We start from the raw sequence: 19,059 nt of genomic DNA, 5'->3' as shown, positions 1-19,059 counted from the left end.
CAATTAAATTGATCTTAAATGCTACCTTCAATGATAGTCCGAAGCACTACCTTCAATAATAGTATGAAGTACTATATTTGGTGATAGTCTGAAGTGTTATTTTCAACAATAACATGATTGAAAATACCTGAAGCACCATCTTCAATGACCTCACTATCAGAAGGATTCAATCCCGAAGGATCAACCTCACTTATAGTAGCAATCTCAATCCTTTTAGAGGATGAAGTTTGCCTTGCCAATTTCGAAAGAGGTGATGAGATTGATGACTCACTTGAGTTTGATTTAAAAATGGAGGAGAAAGAGGCTAAGCTAAAAGACATCTCAAACTTTTCTTGGTCTCATCGGGAAATTCCAAATCTAAAGAAAAAACTCAATTCTAAGTGTGATTGATCTGAATATATTTAAAAGCGTGAAGGGGAGAAGTGAAACTAGGGTGACATGTTTACACCATCACACACAACAACAATAATTCAAAAGTGGATCATTGAGAATCCATAAAGATTATATCTACACACAAATTGTTTGAAAGGACAAAGCAAAAATTATTGAAGTATAGATCATAGATAAGATATCATCTTTTTGAAACAATATGCTTGGCACTACAGCCTTGTTGTATGGTACGAGTTAGGGGTTAGCATGATTAGTAACCCACTAATGTTTGATGGCCATTGATTGCTAAAGAGGTCAGGTTTGGCGAATTCTTGTTCAAAACATATTTGACTCAAGGTTGATGAGAATGTGAATCTAACAACTAAAATGCTTGTCCTTCGTTTCTTATTATCAGCTCAAAACATAATCTTCTTGCATTCAAATACGGCAATTTCGAACCAAAGTAGTTCTTGAAATCGGGCAATAGAATCCAGTTCTGATGCTCGCCATGGAAAAAATTTTCTCCTTCACAATCACCAAAATTCTCATTATTTTGGTCGTAATTGATATTCAACTCAAAAGATTTCTTCAATCATTTTGGGTGTCATGCAAGCCAAGGTTATTTAGCAAAGACGCTTATCAATAACTTGGTTTGGTTAATATATAGTATGTCATGTTTAAGACAAGCAAGTTTTTGCTCTTTAAACAATTATATCACCATGAGCCAATCACAGTCGAAGAGTCTCCTATGCATATGAGGTCGTGATAGATTGGAAATTGATTATGATGTTCTAACTGGTGGCCTTACTAATTGTCTTGGTCATATTAAACATAGGCTTCATAGTATCATAGGTTTTGATAAGATCATATCTAGACTCATATTGATGTGAAAGATGAATTCTCTTCTAAAGTCAACTTTTGGGATTGATCTCCAATTTCGGACAAACACATGCGAGGACCATCCCGAGATAGAGAACTCCTCATGTGTAGTAAGTATTCCAAATATTTTTGAGGAACTAATTGTAAATAGAGAAATTATAAGAATTAAATTGAAAAAAGAATAAAAATATGAGTTTTCATCCATTTGACGGCTTAGAAGAAAAAGGAGAAAAAAAAAAGAAACGGAAGAGGTGGAGAAAGAAATAAAAAGGAAGGGAAGAAAGGAAAGGAGAGAGAAGGGAGTATGGAGAGGATGAAACAAAGAAAGAAATGGGGAAGGAAGAAGAAGAAGAAGAAGAAGAAGAATATAAGAGGAGGAGAAGAGAAAGAAAAGAAATAAATAATCAATAAATAAAGGATCGTGTGTGAGAACATATAGGAGAAAGACGAAACAAAAGAGGAAGAAGGAAAAGGAAAGAAGAGGAAGAAGAAGTAGTAGTAGTAGAAGAAGAGAAGGGAAGGATGAGAAGGGAAAGAAAAGCCAAGAGAGATGGAAGAGATGGAGGAAAAGGAAGTGAGAAACAAAAAACAAAGAAAAAAGAAAAGAAAAGAAATAAAGCAAGAAAAATAAGTAAAAAAATTATGGAGGATTCATTTTGATATTAAATGGATTTAGCTCAGAAAAATTATATTATGTATGGTTCTGAATTCTTTTGTATTCTTATTAATTAGATTTATATTTTAGATTATAGATCGATGAATCATGATGTTCTTAGTTAATTGGTTACTTATGTTATGAAGGAAAGAAAATGATTATATTGGAAAAATAATGTAAAAAAGAAAGATCAAAATATGTTTATATCGAAGATATGCGATCATATTTTTGAAAGTATTAATGTATGCATTTTGAATTAAAAATTGCATATGATTTACATGATTTACATGATTTATAAATATTTCTTATTTAAAAGTATTATATAAAAATAAAATATCTATAATTTTAAAAACATATGATTTGAACTGTTATTTATTGTTTTATAAGTACTTTTAAGACATCTTATCAGAATTCATATGAAAACATTAAATTTGAAAATGATAAAATTTTTTGATTATTATTAATTTTAAATAATATGATTAAATCAGTTTTAAAATAAAATATAAAAAGAGATACGTTGGAATTCTTATTATGGTAAAAAGTCATTTGATTTAGATACTGATTTTTTTCTAGGACTTGAGACGTGGAATTATATGTTACTAATACCATGGGGGTTAAATAGGGTTATGAATCTTGTCATAAGAATGTAATATTATCATAATCATTAGTGCTACTATACCTTATGTTCTGACTTATATATATATATATACATTAGTTATATTTATGAATCTTTGATTGTATTTATATGATTGGCAATCTTTGCGCTACAAATATTTTATGTTCTAATTTTGTGTCATTAGTTATACTTATTCTTTCATTATAAAAATATATTTAGATATATTTTACTTTAAAAAATATTATTAATAAGTTATAATTTGAAATATTTTGTAAACCGTAAAAACACGATGAAAGATTTGATATTAAGCATCTTACATTAACAAGTCAATATTCTAAAATGCATGTAAAGTTAAGTTTTTATAAATTGTATGAGCATAAAGAAAGTATTTGATATCTATGCATATATTGAATGCATAAGAAATTCATATGTTTTTAAGAAAATATTTATTTATGGTAAGGCTTTGAGTCACAATAATCATTGAATTATGGTTTGCTTATATATTCTCTTATATAACAAAAGCATGATGAATCGAGTACTGATTAAATTACATAATTAATCTATTGAGATTAGTATGTATTGATATTATTTTGTATATACATTATTTAAATTAGAATGTTATGAATTTTTAAGAAATTGTTACATATATCATGTGTGGATTGATTATGGATTGAGTTGTGTTATTAATATCTTATAAGTGAGTTAAATTACTGATTAAATTATATGATAAATTGTCTATGTTTTAACCTTGTATTCTTATATAGAAAACTCTATAGGATTATAGTAGTATTATACCGTCTCTGATTTTTTCATTGCGTATGGGGCATCACATCATAGCTCATAAGTTGGGTACTATTGATGAATAATATCATAAGGTGGAAGAGACATGGGCTGCATGTCACTACAACAAGGCTATTATTCTCAACAAAGCTATATATTTGATTAGTCATTCTTTGCATGAAGACATATTTGCATGATGCCTTTGTTTAAAGTGGACAAGAGAGAAGATAAATAGTGTTTGTGCTTATTATTGACACGATGCCTTTTTGGGTCTTCCAAATACACTTATCTTTTGTAAACTTGCAATTAACAAATCAACAAAAAAAAAAACTATTATGCTAACTCACCATATGAACCTAATTTGACATATTTTAAGGTGCAAAGCTATGTGATTGATAGAAGTATGATATTGAAGGATTACTACATATATGTCTTATTAATCCTCGTAACGGGCAACTGTTGTGAAAACAATTAACTAAGCAAAGCGTCAGCAGCCATGCACGCGTTTCACGTCCTCAGGCATCATCATCAGCCATGGCAAAGCAGGAGGCCTTCCTGTCCTGGATGATCGCTCCGCCAGCGGTGGCCACGTTCCGGGAGTAGCACTTGCTCCCGTCCCTGTACTGGTACGACGACCGGCTGCTTCCGCTCCCCCATCTGCCGCCCACAAGCGCCGATCCCTCCGCATCCTGCCGGTCCGTCAGCTCTGTCGTCGTCGTCGCCCCGGCCTGACCCTCGTTCAGGCTCACCACCTCCATCAGCTGGTGGAAGAGCCGCGTCTTCTTCATCGCCGGCCTGCCCGCCGCGTTCACGATCGCGGTCTGCACCTGCATGGGCGCATCCAGCACCGCCTGCGCCCGGGCGAGCCACTGGTTTCGCCTCGTCACTGTCACCATCGTCCTCTCTTTGAGGATGAAATCGATCTGGGTCACCGCCCCGCGGTTCTGCACCTGCACCTGGCTCCTCAGCTTGATCTTATGCCGCACCTCCGTGGTGAGGTTGCCCCTCGACCAGCTCACCCACCCGGAAAATCGTTCGTGCCCCTCGGCCCCGATCTCCGACTGGCCATCGGGGTTGCGCCACTCGGCGTTGCGGTTCATCTGGATGGTTGGGGCAAAGTACTCCACCGGACCGGCCTGCACTGCATCCGACCAATAGTCGACCCAGAGGTGGAGGTTGGCGTTCACGAGCCAGTGTGGCAGGGCGCTGCGCACACCCAGCCCGATCTCGTGGGGCCGCCCGTCGAGCATCAGCGCCAGGAACGGCGTCAGGTCGAGGTCGTAGGATGGCATGTCGAACGCGCCGATTGCCGCCACCGGGGACCAGAAGACGGGGTTGATGGCGCTCGAGTAGATGACCGGAAAGGGGACGTGCCCGCCTACGTACCGCCTGTCGATTGTGGCGTAGACCTGCCGAAACGCCCCGTTGGCCCGCGGTGCCGAAACCTTGGCTGCAGTTGACTGGTGAATATAGTCATTTCTCAATGGCTTAGTATACCATGATTCATCCTCGCCATGATACGACACGAAGATCTCAAGGACGGCGCGGTAGGTGTTTCTGGGGATGGCGACGGTGGTGGACTCGACGCCGGTCTCGTTGTCAAGACGATACCAAAAGCCGGATCCATATTGTCCGTCGGGCTTGGAGATGGGGAGGACGAGGTCCGCGGGCTCGCGGTAAAGGGATCTGACGGAGGGGTGCGCCGCATTAGACACTGACTTCGACCTTCTGTCGTCGACCGGGCCGCGGTAGTAATGGAGGGAGACGTTGGCGCTGAAGACGCCGGGAAGGACCTTGTTTGAGTTCTCCAGCATCATGGAGATAACACCGCCGCCATCAGCCAGGCGGCGGAGGAGGGCCGTGTAGCGGGTGACGTCCTTGTGGACGCGCCAGAAAGCGCCGCGAGCCATGGGGATGGGGGTGGCGGTGCGGAGGACCTCAGCGCCGTCGATCCAGATGGCAGCGACTCGGGACTCCTGGAGGTCTGTGGCGGCGACGCTGAGCTCGAGGACGACCCGCGTCCATGGGAAGGGGCAGTCCGGGGGGTGAGCATAGCTGGCGGAGGCCGGCGGCGCGCCGACGGTGTCGACGAAGTTCTGTTGGAGGACGACCAGGGAACAGTGCGGAGTCTGGGTGGGGAGGGCCGGGGGGAGGGTGGGATCTAAGTGTTCTAGTGACACGCTTGGAATGGAACCTCTCGGGAGCTCAAGATTGCCATCAAAAAGAGATGGTGATGATGCCCCTGTGGTGCAAATGAAGGCGGCAAAGTAGAGATGGAGGAGGAGGAAAAAGGATAACTCATATCGACCGGGATTCATCTTCTACGTGAAGATCAATCTTTGTTGAATGACTTGGTTGTTGAGATGGATTGCGAAAAGAGAGTTATATAGTAAGGATCTGAAGAGAAGTAACGCTTAAAATGTGTGTCGCTCGTTGAATTGTTGCTGCCTTGTATTATTGCTAACAACACATGAGAAGGAGAAGAGGGATACGAATTATAGGCTTTAAATACTTTGAGCACTTGGAGTCCTTCGATGAAGGAGATCGAGTACCAGGAGATCAGGATGCTTCCTCTCACTCGTAACTCTCTCTTTCTCGCGTTCGGTTCTCTGATGGGATTTCTCCTAGTATTGTTTTGTCTTCAGCGGCGCCACAAAGGGATCCAACACAAGATGATGCCGTGGGCCGTGCCGCAGAGCCCGTTCGTTTTGTTCTGTCGTGATGCACATGTGGTGGAGCAAAGCACAACAACATCCAAGAATTGGTGTATGCAACCAATTCTAAAAGCTCAGATATTACACAAAAAAGATTATTGTCAAAGGGAATATGTATTAAATATGTAATGACACAGAGGAGTTTCATCGTTATCAATCAGTTCCGGGAAATTTATGTCTCATGAGGAATAATAAATAAAATATGAACAATTTACAACATGTTCCATGAAAATTACAATCAAATCTTTAGAATATTGCATTCAAATCTCCAGTGTAGTATTTGTTTTTTCCAACAAAAAAAGTTAAAACTTTTCTACTTCAATTTTATTTTTTGTTCTCTAGTTTCTCTTTATTATGTAAGATAAGATACATCAATCACAAATTAATTTAAATGCTACCACCTGCTTTCATTATCAAGCATTTGCTTGTGGCCTCTGTAATTGGAGACAAATCTACTTTGAGATCACATCTATCCATTAAATTGCTTTTGCTTTAGTAATCCATTATTTTAAGGAGACGCTCTCTCTCTCTCTCTACTGCGTTAATATGCCTAGAAACTCGGCCGTGCACTGAGATCCTCACCTAACTCGTAACTTTTCCGGCTTACGAGACGGTAACGACTGCAGGTACGCATGCAAACAGTCACAAACCGCGGCGATAACGGAATCCTATGACTGTTCAGCTCCGACGCCTTCGTTGTGGTCAACCCAAAACCACGACTTCCCGCCAAAAAGAACCCCGGCGGAGTACGCGCCCCCATTTAGCTCACGCATGCGTCGTTACCTTCCCATGGAGAAAAGAGATGAGGGGCACGAGCAAGTTGGCGATGGGCGCAGCGTTGACCGTGGCTGTGAGTCTTGCTCTGGTCTTCACTCTTCTACTAGTCCTTCTTGTTGACCTCTTCTGCTCCCTGCTCTGTTGCCGAAGCCGCCGGTGCGAGACGACAACCACGACGAGCCCCGGTTTAAGCAGCGCAGCGGCGTCAGCAGCGGAAAAGATGGAGCCTCCGCCTCCCTTCTCGACGGCCCTCGGCTTCCCTGGCGTACTCCAAGCCCCAACGAGCTTCCTCCTCAGCATCCCCAAACTGGAAGCAGCTGCGGCGATGCCGCCAACATCTGAGCGGGTGGACTGCCATTTCTCGATGGCGACGTCTTCGCCCGGCATACGTCGCATTTCCTCGGCTTCAAGTGATTCAATCTCTGCCGATCATTTTGTTCGCATCTCGAATCCCATCTACGATGGCGTCGGCGGTAGTCTTACCACCCCGTTCGAGACGCCTGGCACTTCACCTTCGCATTTCAGGTTCGAAGAAGACGAAGCAGAGTGTTCCCCGGCACTGACCGCGATGAGAAAGCTCCCGCCGATGCGCCGCACGGCTTCTTTTGTCGGATTACGGTCGGCAGCAACTTCAGTGAGTGCTGCAGAGACTTGTAGGGTTTCCGTTTCTTCATCATCCGATTCTTCTCCTTCTTGGTGACTTCCTCATATGTAGTTGCAGTGGTTACTGCTTATGGTCCTTTATTTGCACCTAGTTAGTTTTGATGGAAAGTAGCTTGCTTGGGGTGCTTGGTGCTTGATCTCTAATGCAGACCCTGTGAGGAGTGATGTTGCTACGAGTCCTGAGTTCTGCTGAAAAGGATCATAGTGGCGTGGGACGGAGGTCTATCGTCTTTTGGCAGAACGGCAGCGGTAGCTTTGTGTCTTCTTGACTTCCTTTTTCTTGGTTCCAGTTTCAAGGCTCAGCTGAGCTCCTTGCTTAAAAGCAGTGTCATCGTGCTGATGGTGAGCAGCTTTGCTTCATGTAACTTTTGGCTGCGCACATCAGGACAGCATCGATGCAACGGAGAACCTGTAGGAGCTGTTCTTATAAGTTGAGGCTGCTTATATAAATTGGATAACATTAGGACATCCAAAATAACAAAGATATGTTCAGTTCAGGAAGCCACCGTACCTCAAAAATACATGTACCAAAACTGAGCATTCTTCTGAATTGAGAAGTAATTGGGGCAAATTCTTGTCGAAATTGAAAGGTCGACAAGGATAGCATCGAAATCTGCACGACCACATGACAGTAAGTAGATGCTTATCAATAAAATTATCAGATTCACACGAGCCGCCAAATGAAGAGACGGAATAAGTTATATATAATGCATTTGTTCTGATAGCTTATTTATCCTGATAAAACCGGACGAGTGTTTCTTGAGCATCATTAGTTCAACCAAAATGCAATTCTAAGAACGAAGTCCTGCACAGACCCTGGTGAGCAAGAAATTTGATGTTGAGACAGTTGTGTTTCTCGTGAATTACTTGAAGATGATGGGAGGCAATCTCCCGGTGCTACTCAGATACCGGACAAGCTTTCTCGATTGCTTCCTGCTCTTTACGGCACAGGTCGAACTCGTTGGTGTAGTATACATGCAGCCCGCATATGCATCCATCTCTTTAGGGCAATTCTAGTGGAGCTCCTTCAGTCTGCAAGAAATGGAACACTAGTTGATTGATAATTTAATTGCTAAAGTTTTATTTGTAGGAAAACAGTTCAGACGAAATACAGTTTCTAGTTCTAATGGTTAAAAAAATATAGGAAATATTACACGAATTTGATTCCATCATTACACATTCCTAGATCATAATTAGTATGTAAAAGATGATATTATACTCATTAGGAGTTCTAATGCTTAAAAGGAACAGCTAAATGTTTGCTGACAGATTTGCTATAGTTCATACAGAATAATAGGTGCCATCCAAATTGAAGCAGTTCAAATTGTGGATCGATATTTCATAACTGATGGCAACAAATTCTCATATACAAATGACCACGTGCTACCAGCTCTGCGGATCATTGAGATCGATGAGGCTGACAGTAAGTTTCTAGTTTTCAGCTGCAGTTTACAGCTCTCCACTACATGGATGACAAAAAGGAGCATTTCATGACTACTCATATGGTGGGACCTCAGGATACAAAAATTATTTCTCATGTCTCCCTTCGCCTCTTGCATCGCTATCTCCGTTCTGCTGTCTAACATCATGCTGTCATGGTTTCAAGTTATTATCTCACACTATTCACTAAACCAGCACACCTCTAAAACACATAGAAAGGAAAATCAAAAGGACAGTAAAACTTGCAAATATAGCAACTGCCAGGTATAATAATATCTATGTGAAAACACACAGAAAGCAATGCTTGGGTACATGATAACATCCCCTCATTTATACATTTATTCTTGGGTACATCAACGTATCTACTCTCTGTAGCCAGTAAGGATTTTCGCCATTAGGAACAATAGCTTTTAATTATAGCACAAAATAGATGGTACTCTAGAATCTCTTGTAGCAACGATGGTTATTCTAGTAGTCATCATCATTTAATATTGTGCAAGCATCCATGATGACACTGTTTTTAGCTGATGAAGAGTGATATTCTTGCCCAGGCTACAATAAATCAATTCCACCAGCTATGTTATCTCCCATCTCTAGCATCTGCATTAATGTAGAACATTTGTAAAATGTGACAGATTCCATCCATCATGTGCCTATGTCATTCTCAACAAAAGAGCTAACCGTCTTTGTTCCCGGCTTATTTATCAATTCTCGTTTGAAGTTGAGATCAAAATTGGGAGTCATCAAAACACATATCATCACCACATATGCTTGCCAACTAGTAATTTTTCTATCTAGATTTTGCTCCCATATATCTGCATTTCCTTGTACGCTAATAAGAAATTTGACTACAGGCTGCTACATTAGGAGTGGTGCTAGCTACATAATGCAATTGTGCATCCTTGCAAAGCACAGCCATGGCAGATACAACACATGATTGTTCATATAAATTGTTTAGACTGATTTCCTGCTGATCCCAGTGTATCGTAGGATAACAGAAATTAAGAACGGACTAATTCTGATCCAAAAACACGATCAGAATGTTTCTAACAGTTTATTCTCTACACATTTTACTTCAGTAGGGGCAATACCCTTATTATCAGCATGATTACTTGATTGCATTTAGGTTCTTATGGTGGTGATGATTGTGGTATTTTTTGTAATCATTGTTATAATAATTTCAAACCATCTCTAAATCATGGTTTTGTTTATCTAAAGAAGTGTAGTTGTAGGATGCAGAAGAAGGCATAACACTGGAAATTATTAGATATTATAAAAATAAATTAAGGGTGGCAAATTTAACCTACTTTCGTCGTGTGGATACCAACGAAAAAAAAAATTCAAAATTTTCCAATATATATGGCTGCCACCATTTGATCATCAAGAAAGAAGCACAAAAAAGGAACGCAAAAATCCATATTCATTTGAACAAATCACCTATCAACTAAACTAAAAGAACAAAAATCACTTAGGGATTCAAAGAATAAAGAGCCAAATCACTATGGTAAATGTACCGAGATCCTTACACGTTTAAGACGCAGCTAGTGACATGGCGGCCCTTGTCGAGGCATTTCTCCGGGTTGGGATCCTTCTTCTTGCACTTGATGAAGGCCACGTTCTCGGCCCGGCACCGCGTCGTGATATGCTTGGCAGCCGCCATGAGGACGGCCGACGTCGGGATAGGCTCCCCCGCAGCGTCGACACAACCCGACATCTCGCCGATCTCGCCCTATTCAATCTGTGAAACCGGGGCCGCAGCCGCAGGATGTGAAGATCCATTATCTAGGGCTAGGGTTTGAGCTCCGTACCGGATCTCGTCTCCACAGATTCAGCTTCCTCCGTGATCCCAAAGCAGAAGCCGGGGTAGGACGGGCGATGCTGTTCCTGAAACGGCAGTGGGTACGGCAAACGAAAGCTCATTCGTGTCGTGAAGTCTTTCTTGGGCTTTGTCATACCCAACCCAAATTGGGCATGCAAGTTTGTATTTAGGCCCGGCCCAAGGAAAGTCTTTCTTGGACCTATACAAGCCGAACTCCATTCTATCTCTTCCTCTGCTAAACTTAGGCCTTGTTCTCTTTGGGACCTTTAGGAATTGATTCCCAACTCTCTCCCATCTTCTCCGCTCCTTCCCTCGTTCCAACTTCCCAATTGGATACCACCTCTTTGTTCTTCCTTCTCCATTGTTCTGTTTCCTCACTCCCGTGCGTCGAATTCATGTGGGCGCCGTGGGGAAACCGACTCCCACGCGGCGGAGCCACCACCACCGCCACCTCCTCTTTGCCACCGCCTCAGCTTCCGCCGCCCACTTCGTCCATCATCCGCTCATCCTCCTCCCTCAAGGACCTCCTCTCTCTCCTCGACGAGTACGATGCCCACGACGCATCCGCATCCCCGTCCCGTGGTCCGCGGCCCCCACCACCGCCGCCGCCTCCGCCGGTGATCCACCACGTTCGGTCAGCCTCCTCCGCCCTTCGCTTGTGGTGCTCCCCGCCGGAGGACCCCTTCGGCCTCCCACCGGGTGAGAAAAAGCGGGTCGTCCTCTACTTCACCTCCCTCCGCGCTGTCCGCCACACCTTCGAGGATTGCGCCGCCGTCCGGGCGATCCTATGCGGCCTACGCGTCGCCGTCGACGAGCGCGACGTCTCCATGGACGCCGGGTTCCTGCGGGAGCTGAAGGGCGTTCTCGGCGTCCGCCGGTGGCACCTCGGGCTTCCGCAGCTGTTCATCGGGGGGCGGCACGTCGGCGGGGCCGACGACGTACGGCGTCTCCACGAGGCCGGGGAGCTGAGGCGGTACGTGGAAGGGGCAGCGCAGGCGACTGGAAGGGCGTGCGAGTGGTGCGGCGACGTCCGCTTCGTGCTCTGCAGGAGCTGCAGCGGGTCCCGACGGTGCTACCATGACAAGGGCGGTGCGGGCGGGGGATTCCGGACGTGCACCGCCTGCAACGAGAACGGGCTCGTCCGGTGCCGGCGGTGCTGCGACCCTGACGCCGTCTGATCGCGATGGGACGGTCGACAAGGGCGTGTTTTCTTCGACCTCGTACGATTGTTTTCACGGGAGGAAGCGAGAGAGTTAATAATACGACCATAAAAATTCTCCAACTTCCCCTTTTTTTTTTAATTGAAATTCCTCTTTTTTCTCTTTTATTTTTAATTAATATAAAAAGAAAGCTGAGAGGAATGGGGGGGAACGTTCTATTTTTATTTTACTGTTGTTGTTTTGGTGGATTCTGAAAGTGATGATACGTGCAGAAGAGGAAGAGGGGATAGTGTGGCATCCTACCAATATCATGCTTATTCCATCAAACGATCCTCGTTCCTCAAAATTAAAGGAGCCAATTAATATCACTCTTTCGTCCAAATGTGGTTCTTTCGTGAATTAGCATATTTCATGTTACCGATCACATCCCTGCCACGACTTTGTTCTTAGACCACGCACTCTATGACAACCGCTAAGCTAGCCGTCGGTTGTCATGCATCATTGTAGCTACCGAGAAAAAAAAAGATTAATTGAATTTTATTGATAGAATTTATCTACACAAATACAATTACAAGGTATGATAATTATATAATTTTTTTAATTAATAATAAATATAAAATATTTATTAAATCATTAAAATATCTAGAATCATGATAACATATTATTATAATTTTTATGATTTAAAATTTTGATAATATAATATCATAATATTGAGAGTATCATGATAATCTTATCATGATTTATTTTTCTCAATAATATTTTTTTAATATGGACCCCACAAGATGGTGCTATCATAAGAGACACCAATCTTGGACCAAAGTAGAAGATCATGTGGAGAAGATCATTATCTATATTGTTGATAGACTCATGATAACATATTATCATAATTTTTATGATTTAGAATCATGATAATATAATATCAAAATATTGAGAGGATCATGATAATCTTATCATGATTTATTTTTCTCAATAATATTTTTTTAATATGTCCCCAGCAATGTAAGATAGTGCTCCCATCAGAGATATCAATCTTGGACCAAAGTAGAAGAAATTATTAGCGAGACATACTTTGTAAGAGCATATGTAAGCTGATCAGGAATACGTAGCTCACCATTTTGAACTTTATCACGAACAAAATGAAAGCCAATAGCTATGTACTTCATTCAAGAGTAAAATACAAGATTAATATATAGATATATTACCTCGATATTATTACAATATATAGATAAAGGATAAGATATTATGATAAATAGTTTATATAATAATGATTAAATCAAATAAAGTTCAACGATTATAGAAGAACCGCTCGATATTTAGCCTCCATAAAAGATTTTGCAAAGGAGCATTGTTTCTTGAAATTCTAAGAAATTGGATTGTGATTAAGAAATATGATATAAGCACTAATAGATGTCATGCCATCCTTATTACTAACGTAATCGACACCTAAAAATACATGAAACAATAAAAGAGAGTCTCTTTTTTTAAAATAAGCCATCATCATTAGTATCCTTAAAATATCGAAGAAACATTTAACACTTGTCCAATAATTGGAAGTAAGTTTGTGCATAAATTGAGATAATTAATTTACTATATATGTAATGTTCGGACAAGTAAATATCAAATACCATAGATTGTCGATAACTTAACAAAACTTAGTGGCATCACTGAGATTAGCACTATCGTTGAGACAAGTATGATATAATATAATTTTTTAATCAATACTAAAAGTAAAATATTCATTAAATTATTTCTATGTTCTCCATTATTAATATATTCATGATAACATATCATCATAATTTTTATAATTTAAAATTATGATAATATAATATTAAAATAGTAAAAAAGATCATGTTAATCTTATTATGATTTATTTAATAATATTTTTTTTCTAATAGCTATCTCACAGCTACCAAGGATACATATATAGGTGGGGAGAGAGAGAGACGGTGCTGCAAAGTGTGTTGAGTTCTGAACGTAGCCACGTATCATCGAACGCAAAAGATGAATGGTTGAAGTCATCAGCAAAATATATAGAATACTGTTTACTCAATTTATGTTGCTGAAAACAAGAAGACGGGAAACATTAGAGATATGAATTTTGCTGAGAGGTACGAGGTTCCTTTCCAACTGAATCACCGAAAACTCCACCATGCTATGGCGAGATCAGGATAATGTGACCTTTCTAACACACTTCTGGAGCTCATCCCATTTGGCAATCTCAGGGCGGTAGAAGAAAGAGTAGAAAAATCTTGGGAAACTACGATTGATCTTAGAGGAAATCTAGTCAACTGATGTCATCCCTAAATACCCACTCCTTTCATCTGGCTGCCGAGAAATCAACGTGGACCTTCCCACTCCACGGCCCCAATCCATCGGACTTTAAAAGAAGCAATCGTCTGACCTCTAAAGGTTCTAACAATGAAAGATTGGTTGCATCTAAACTGGATTTGCTTACCTCCAGCCAAGCTCTCTGGAAAGAGAGATTATGAATTGATCAGCTGTCTGATCCAAATGTTATAACAGGACCAAGTCATGGAAAGGAACACCTGAGCTAACCTGGATGCAATAGATCAAGATCACAAACTAGCCCGTCAAACATGTTGTTTATGAGATAAAAGTGGTCCTGGAAATAAAAACCCAAAAGCAACAGTTTAGGACGAGAACTCAGGACTAACATCTGTGCAACCTTCACAGATTACTGTACAGAAAGCAATCCAAAAATAATGGTGGATTCCACTCGTAAGCCTAACTTCACACTAACAGCTGTGCAACCTTCACTTACCTCTATCGATGGATCAAAACCTCAGTATAAACAGGATCTCAGGACTCATCTGCCAATCTGTAATGACAAGAGCACTCCACATGATGAATTATGGCCTGTCCTGAACGCAACTCTAGTTGAGTACAGAATAGGCAAAATCTTCGACCTTCATCTTCGATCTCGACCGTGTCGTAATTAACATCCTCAGCTCCCACCTTGACATTTGTACAAGTCTCACAAGGCAACCTTGGAACGATGGCCCAAAGCATTTTGTCGATGTGTTTATTGTACCATCTCTTGCCCTTATCCCACATCATTAGTGGCACAACAAACAGTGCCATACCCCCTCCAAACCCCAATCCTATGATTATGCATTGCCAATTTAGATCAGTCGATGACTCTGAGGATGATAACTTGGAGTCTGAGTGAGTTTCTTCTCCGCATTGCTTCAAGAATGGGGTTCCACACAATCCTTCGTTTCCTTCGAATGAGGTGTCTGAAAATGTCTGAAATTGAGGGCCTTGTGGAATCTGTCCAACTAAATTATTGTACGAGAGGTTTAAAAAGGAGAGAAAAGTCAGTGATGCTAACGCTCGAGGGATCTTCCCCGAGAGGTTGTTCAAAGACAAGTCCAATGACTCAAGCTGCAACATGTTTCCAAGCTGTGGAGGGATTTCACCTATCAGGGAATTGTGTGAAATGTTTAGCACACACAATAAATTTAACTCACCAATCACCTCCGGAATGCTGCCATTGAACATATTATTTGAAAGGTCAATGGCTCTGAAGATGGTCAAGACCTTTAATAGTGTCATGGACTGCCCTTTGCTCATGATTGTAACAGTGTTTTGATAATATGATGACTTACTAAATTGCAAGAATTTGTATTCCACTGTTTGGAGGCCATCATCAGATCTAAACATCATGGCTTTCAAATTCTTAAAGCAATTTTCTGGCAGATTTCCGGTGAACTGGTTGGATGACAAATCAAAGATTTGCAGCTTCAAGAAGGTGCAATTGCTTTCTTTGGTTCCAGGAAGATGTACAGGGGCTCCATAGAATCTGTTGGACTTCAAAACAAGAACCCGCAGTGCAGAAAGATTCCCCAGCCAGTATGGGAAGGTGTCCACAAATTGATTGTTTCCAAGGTCTAAGACTTCTAACAAATAACAATTTGCCAAAGATCTAGGCAGCTTCCCTTCCAGCTGATTCTGGTTGAGGTTTATTGTCCGGAGTGCACATAGTTCACTAATATTCTCAGGGATGCTTCCATGGAACTGGTTTCCCCTCAGATTTAGTACACCCAATTCAATGCTGCTCTCCATAAGACACGATGGGATTGAACCACTCAAGTTGTTGTCTGAAAGATCAAGGACTTGGAGATAGCTTGCACTACAAATTGAAAATGGAATTTCGCCCGTAAGACTGTTATTAGAGAGTGACAAGAGAATGGTGTAGTTAAGGTAGGTGCTGAAACTTGCAGGGATGGAAGACGTGAAGTTGTTTTGCGAGTAGTCCAAGACGATGGCGTTCAATGGAAGGAGTGGGATGGGCCCTTGAAGCATGTTGTGATGGAGATCCAGAATCATCATAGAACTATTGCTGAGATCTGGCGGTGGTCTTTCTACAGAGGTAAACAAGTTAAAAGAGAGATTCAAGTAATTAAATTTTCCATTGCCAATGCTCCATATCCACCTGGGAATGGCACCAGGAATCCTGTTGTTGGAGAGGTCCAGTGAACTGATCTGATCTTGGCTTTGCAAGAATGCAGGGATCTTTTCTAAGTTGCAGGATACCAACTTCAGCGTACTGATCTTGGGGAAAGAACCATACCGTGAACTATTAGACCCATCTCTTACTGAAAACATATTATTTGAGAGATCCAGATTAGAAAGATTTCTCAAGTTCTGGAATCGATCTATTTCCAGCGTGCCACTGAAGTTGTTTGATGCAAGCGAAAGAACTTTCAGTCCCGAGAGCTTGATAAGTGAGGTCGGAATTGACCCTTGCAGCTTATTATTACTCAGATCAACGGTATTCAGGGAGGGAGAAGCGATCGAGAACTCTTCCAACTGAGCCGAGAACTGATTCTGGCTGAGCTGCAGAAGCTGCAAAGAAGGCAGAGCAAACAGCGAACCAGGGATTGATCCAGAGAGAGAATTATTCCTCATATCGATCTTGGTAAGATTGCGAAGCCCCTCGTTGCCCAAGGAAGAAGGAATTGGTCCTGTCAGATTATTAGATGTAAGAATTATCTCTGAAATCTTCGACCATTGCCGCACTGGAGGGATCTCACCACTGAAACCATTGAAAGAAAGGTCCAAGTGAGCCAACTGAGTGAGATTTGCGATCGAACGCGGTATCGATCCGGAAAAGCTGCATTGAGAAAGCAGCAATCTTGACAAAGCCTTGAGGTTACCGATCGACGGAGGTAAAGGCCCGGATAAGTTCGTATCGGAAAGAACCAAGCTTTCCAGAGCAGAGTCTTCGGGGAAATGGGACAAACGTCCGGAAAGCATCGGATTATCAGAAACATCAAGCACTGTCAGATTCGTAAGCCGAAATATGCCTTGGGGAATGGATCCCTGAAGCCGACAGGAAGACATGCGAAGCACGATCAAAGAAGAAAAATTACCGAAGAATTCGGGCAAACTGGAGTTCAAATTATTCTGATCCAGGCGGAGTCTCGACAGCGACCGGAGGCCAGCGAGGGAAGAATGAAGCGGCCCGGTGAGAGAACAGCCCATCAAGCTTAGAAATTGAAGGCCCGGGGTGGAAGCCGACACCGCCCGGCACCAGTCGTACCCATCGGCGGAGATGTTAACGCCATCCAAGAGGAGTTCTTTCAGATTGCTGAGGTTGCGAATGATGGTTCCAAGGTCGGGGTCCTGCAGCTTTAGAGTGGTGTTAGGGAGCTCCTCCAAGTATAAGGTGGAGAGATCAAGCGACACCAGCTTCTCGAGGCGCCCAATACCGGCGGGGATTTGACCACCAAACCCAGCGTTGGAGAGGTTGAGGACGGCGAGATTGGCGAGCTTCGAGAACGGAAAATCCAAGAGGCGAATTCCTCGGAACAGGTTGTAGGCGAGATTGAGGGAGGTGAGTGAGGTGAGATTGAAGAGGCTACGGTCGAGCCCGCCCGAGAGGGACCGGCCGCTAAGGTCGAGGGCGGTAACGCGACCGGTGGCCGGGTCGCAGGTAACGCCGTCCCAGAGGCAGCAGTCGGAGCCCGGCTGCCAAGACGCGAGCTTTGAGGAGTAGTTGGAGAAGCCATTCTTGAGCTGGAGGAGGGCGGAGCTCTCCTCCGGTAGGCATAGAGCGGCGGCGATTAGCTCAGTAGAGAAGGACCTTATCAGGCAGAGTAGAAGGAGTAGGAGGAGGAGGTGATGGTTGCAAGATGAACTCATGGCAGGGAAGAATGGGGAGAGGGAGAGGGAGAGGGAGAGGGAGAGGGGAGGAGAGACACTGAGTTTAACCGCATCAGGGACTCTGAACGAGGGGAGGACGCGATTAAAATGAACAGAGATATAGTCTGCTTTAATAATGTAGATGCTTCTCTTTTATGATTAGAGAAGAGGAGTAGAGAGGTGTCGTAATCGTTTCCGGTTGAAATTGTAACCGAAATTGTTTCTTTGCCACTGATTTGAAATTATATTTTATTTTAAAATTATTTTTACTGAAAATAAAAAATAATAATAATTTGAATCAAAATTAGAATGGATAAAATTTTATAAATTACTCATAAATAAATTAATAAAAAATTTTAAGAATAAAAATCGTTACAGAATGTTGAATTTTAAGTTTTATTTTATTTAAAAATTTATATAAAATATTATAATTAATATAAGATAAATAATACACCAGAATTCTCTTAAGATTTGAATCGATTTACCGATCAGACCTATGCAGAGGTGAGAAATGGTGTTGCGAGGTATACTACAGTAGCAAAACCAACATTTCAGCAATGGTGGAGGCTTAACTACAAAGTAACGCGTTTCAATGATGAGGGGTTTGAAATGGGAGGAAGGCTGTCGTGGGTCGGCCGCAAATGATGACTTTGCAACCACTTTCGTTTGGAGTGTTGTGCAGCTCCGTCGATCGCCCAACCTTATCGCGTCTCACGACATTGGGGGTACACATGAGTTCATCTAATGTCCATTAGATTGATTGTTTGGTACTTTGCCACTTGCTTGTGACTTTGGTTTCACCGCTGGTCTTTACCTAGCCATATAGGGTTAGCATGTTCTCTTTTTCTTATTCATTTTTCGTCCTCCTAAAACGAGCGAAAGGTTTTAGTTGCTTGCTAACACGAGATAGATGGATCTTAAAAAAAAATTACTGGGGCGACGTCATATACACAGCTAATAGAAAATAGGAAGATTGATGTGTAAAAATATGTGAAATTTAAATTCATCTATGAGATAGT

General features: G+C 42.0%; 4 protein-coding genes and 1 pseudogene across 4 annotated transcripts; 2 read left to right on the top strand and 3 right to left on the bottom strand.

Annotated features, from left to right (window-relative positions):
- Nucleotides 1–3,814: 3,814 nt before the first annotated feature.
- On the bottom strand, nt 3,815–5,617 carry LOC135616388 (peptide-N4-(N-acetyl-beta-glucosaminyl)asparagine amidase A-like). The gene has a single exon (XM_065115575.1). The coding sequence runs from the start codon at nt 5,615–5,617 to the stop codon at nt 3,815–3,817; it is 1,803 nt and encodes a 600-aa protein (XP_064971647.1).
- Nucleotides 5,618–6,483: 866 nt separating this feature from the next.
- On the bottom strand, nt 6,484–10,780 carry LOC135617536 (NADH dehydrogenase [ubiquinone] 1 alpha subcomplex subunit 8-B-like; annotated as a pseudogene).
- On the top strand, nt 6,816–7,492 carry LOC135617535 (uncharacterized). Its single transcript, XM_065117874.1, has one exon. It carries the CDS (start codon nt 6,816–6,818, stop codon nt 7,488–7,490), a length of 675 nt encoding a protein of 224 aa, XP_064973946.1. The 3' UTR covers nt 7,491–7,492.
- On the top strand, nt 10,632–12,240 carry LOC135617534 (uncharacterized protein At5g39865-like). Its single transcript, XM_065117873.1, has one exon. The coding sequence runs from the start codon at nt 11,108–11,110 to the stop codon at nt 11,888–11,890; it is 783 nt and encodes a 260-aa protein (XP_064973945.1). The 5' UTR covers nt 10,632–11,107; the 3' UTR covers nt 11,891–12,240.
- Nucleotides 12,241–13,881: 1,641 nt separating this feature from the next.
- LOC103992154 (receptor-like protein 19) lies at nt 13,882–18,179 on the bottom strand. Its single transcript, XM_009411755.3, has 2 exons — nt 14,655–18,179; nt 13,882–14,495 (listed from the first exon to the last, which is right to left on the bottom strand). The coding sequence occupies exon 1, from the start codon at nt 18,038–18,040 to the stop codon at nt 14,693–14,695; it is 3,348 nt and encodes a 1,115-aa protein (XP_009410030.3). The 5' UTR covers nt 18,041–18,179; the 3' UTR covers nt 13,882–14,495; nt 14,655–14,692.
- Between the last annotated feature and the right edge of the window lie 880 nt (nt 18,180–19,059).

Source organism: Musa acuminata, chromosome BXJ2-7 (assembly GCF_036884655.1).
Source record: "Musa acuminata AAA Group cultivar baxijiao chromosome BXJ2-7, Cavendish_Baxijiao_AAA, whole genome shotgun sequence".
Taxonomy (NCBI): domain Eukaryota; kingdom Viridiplantae; phylum Streptophyta; class Magnoliopsida; order Zingiberales; family Musaceae; genus Musa; species Musa acuminata.
The sequence above is the reverse complement of the archived record's forward strand: the minus strand, read 5'-3'. Positions and strand labels throughout refer to the sequence as shown.

Coding starts and splice junctions, on each gene's coding strand:
- LOC135616388 (XM_065115575.1), bottom strand. CDS start 5,617: ATGAATCCCGGTCGATATGAGTTATCCTTTTTCCTCCTCCTCCATCTC.
- LOC135617535 (XM_065117874.1), top strand. CDS start 6,816: ATGAGGGGCACGAGCAAGTTGGCGATGGGCGCAGCGTTGACCGTGGCT.
- LOC135617534 (XM_065117873.1), top strand. CDS start 11,108: ATGTGGGCGCCGTGGGGAAACCGACTCCCACGCGGCGGAGCCACCACC.
- LOC103992154 (XM_009411755.3), bottom strand. CDS start 18,040: ATGAGTTCATCTTGCAACCATCACCTCCTCCTCCTACTCCTTCTACTC.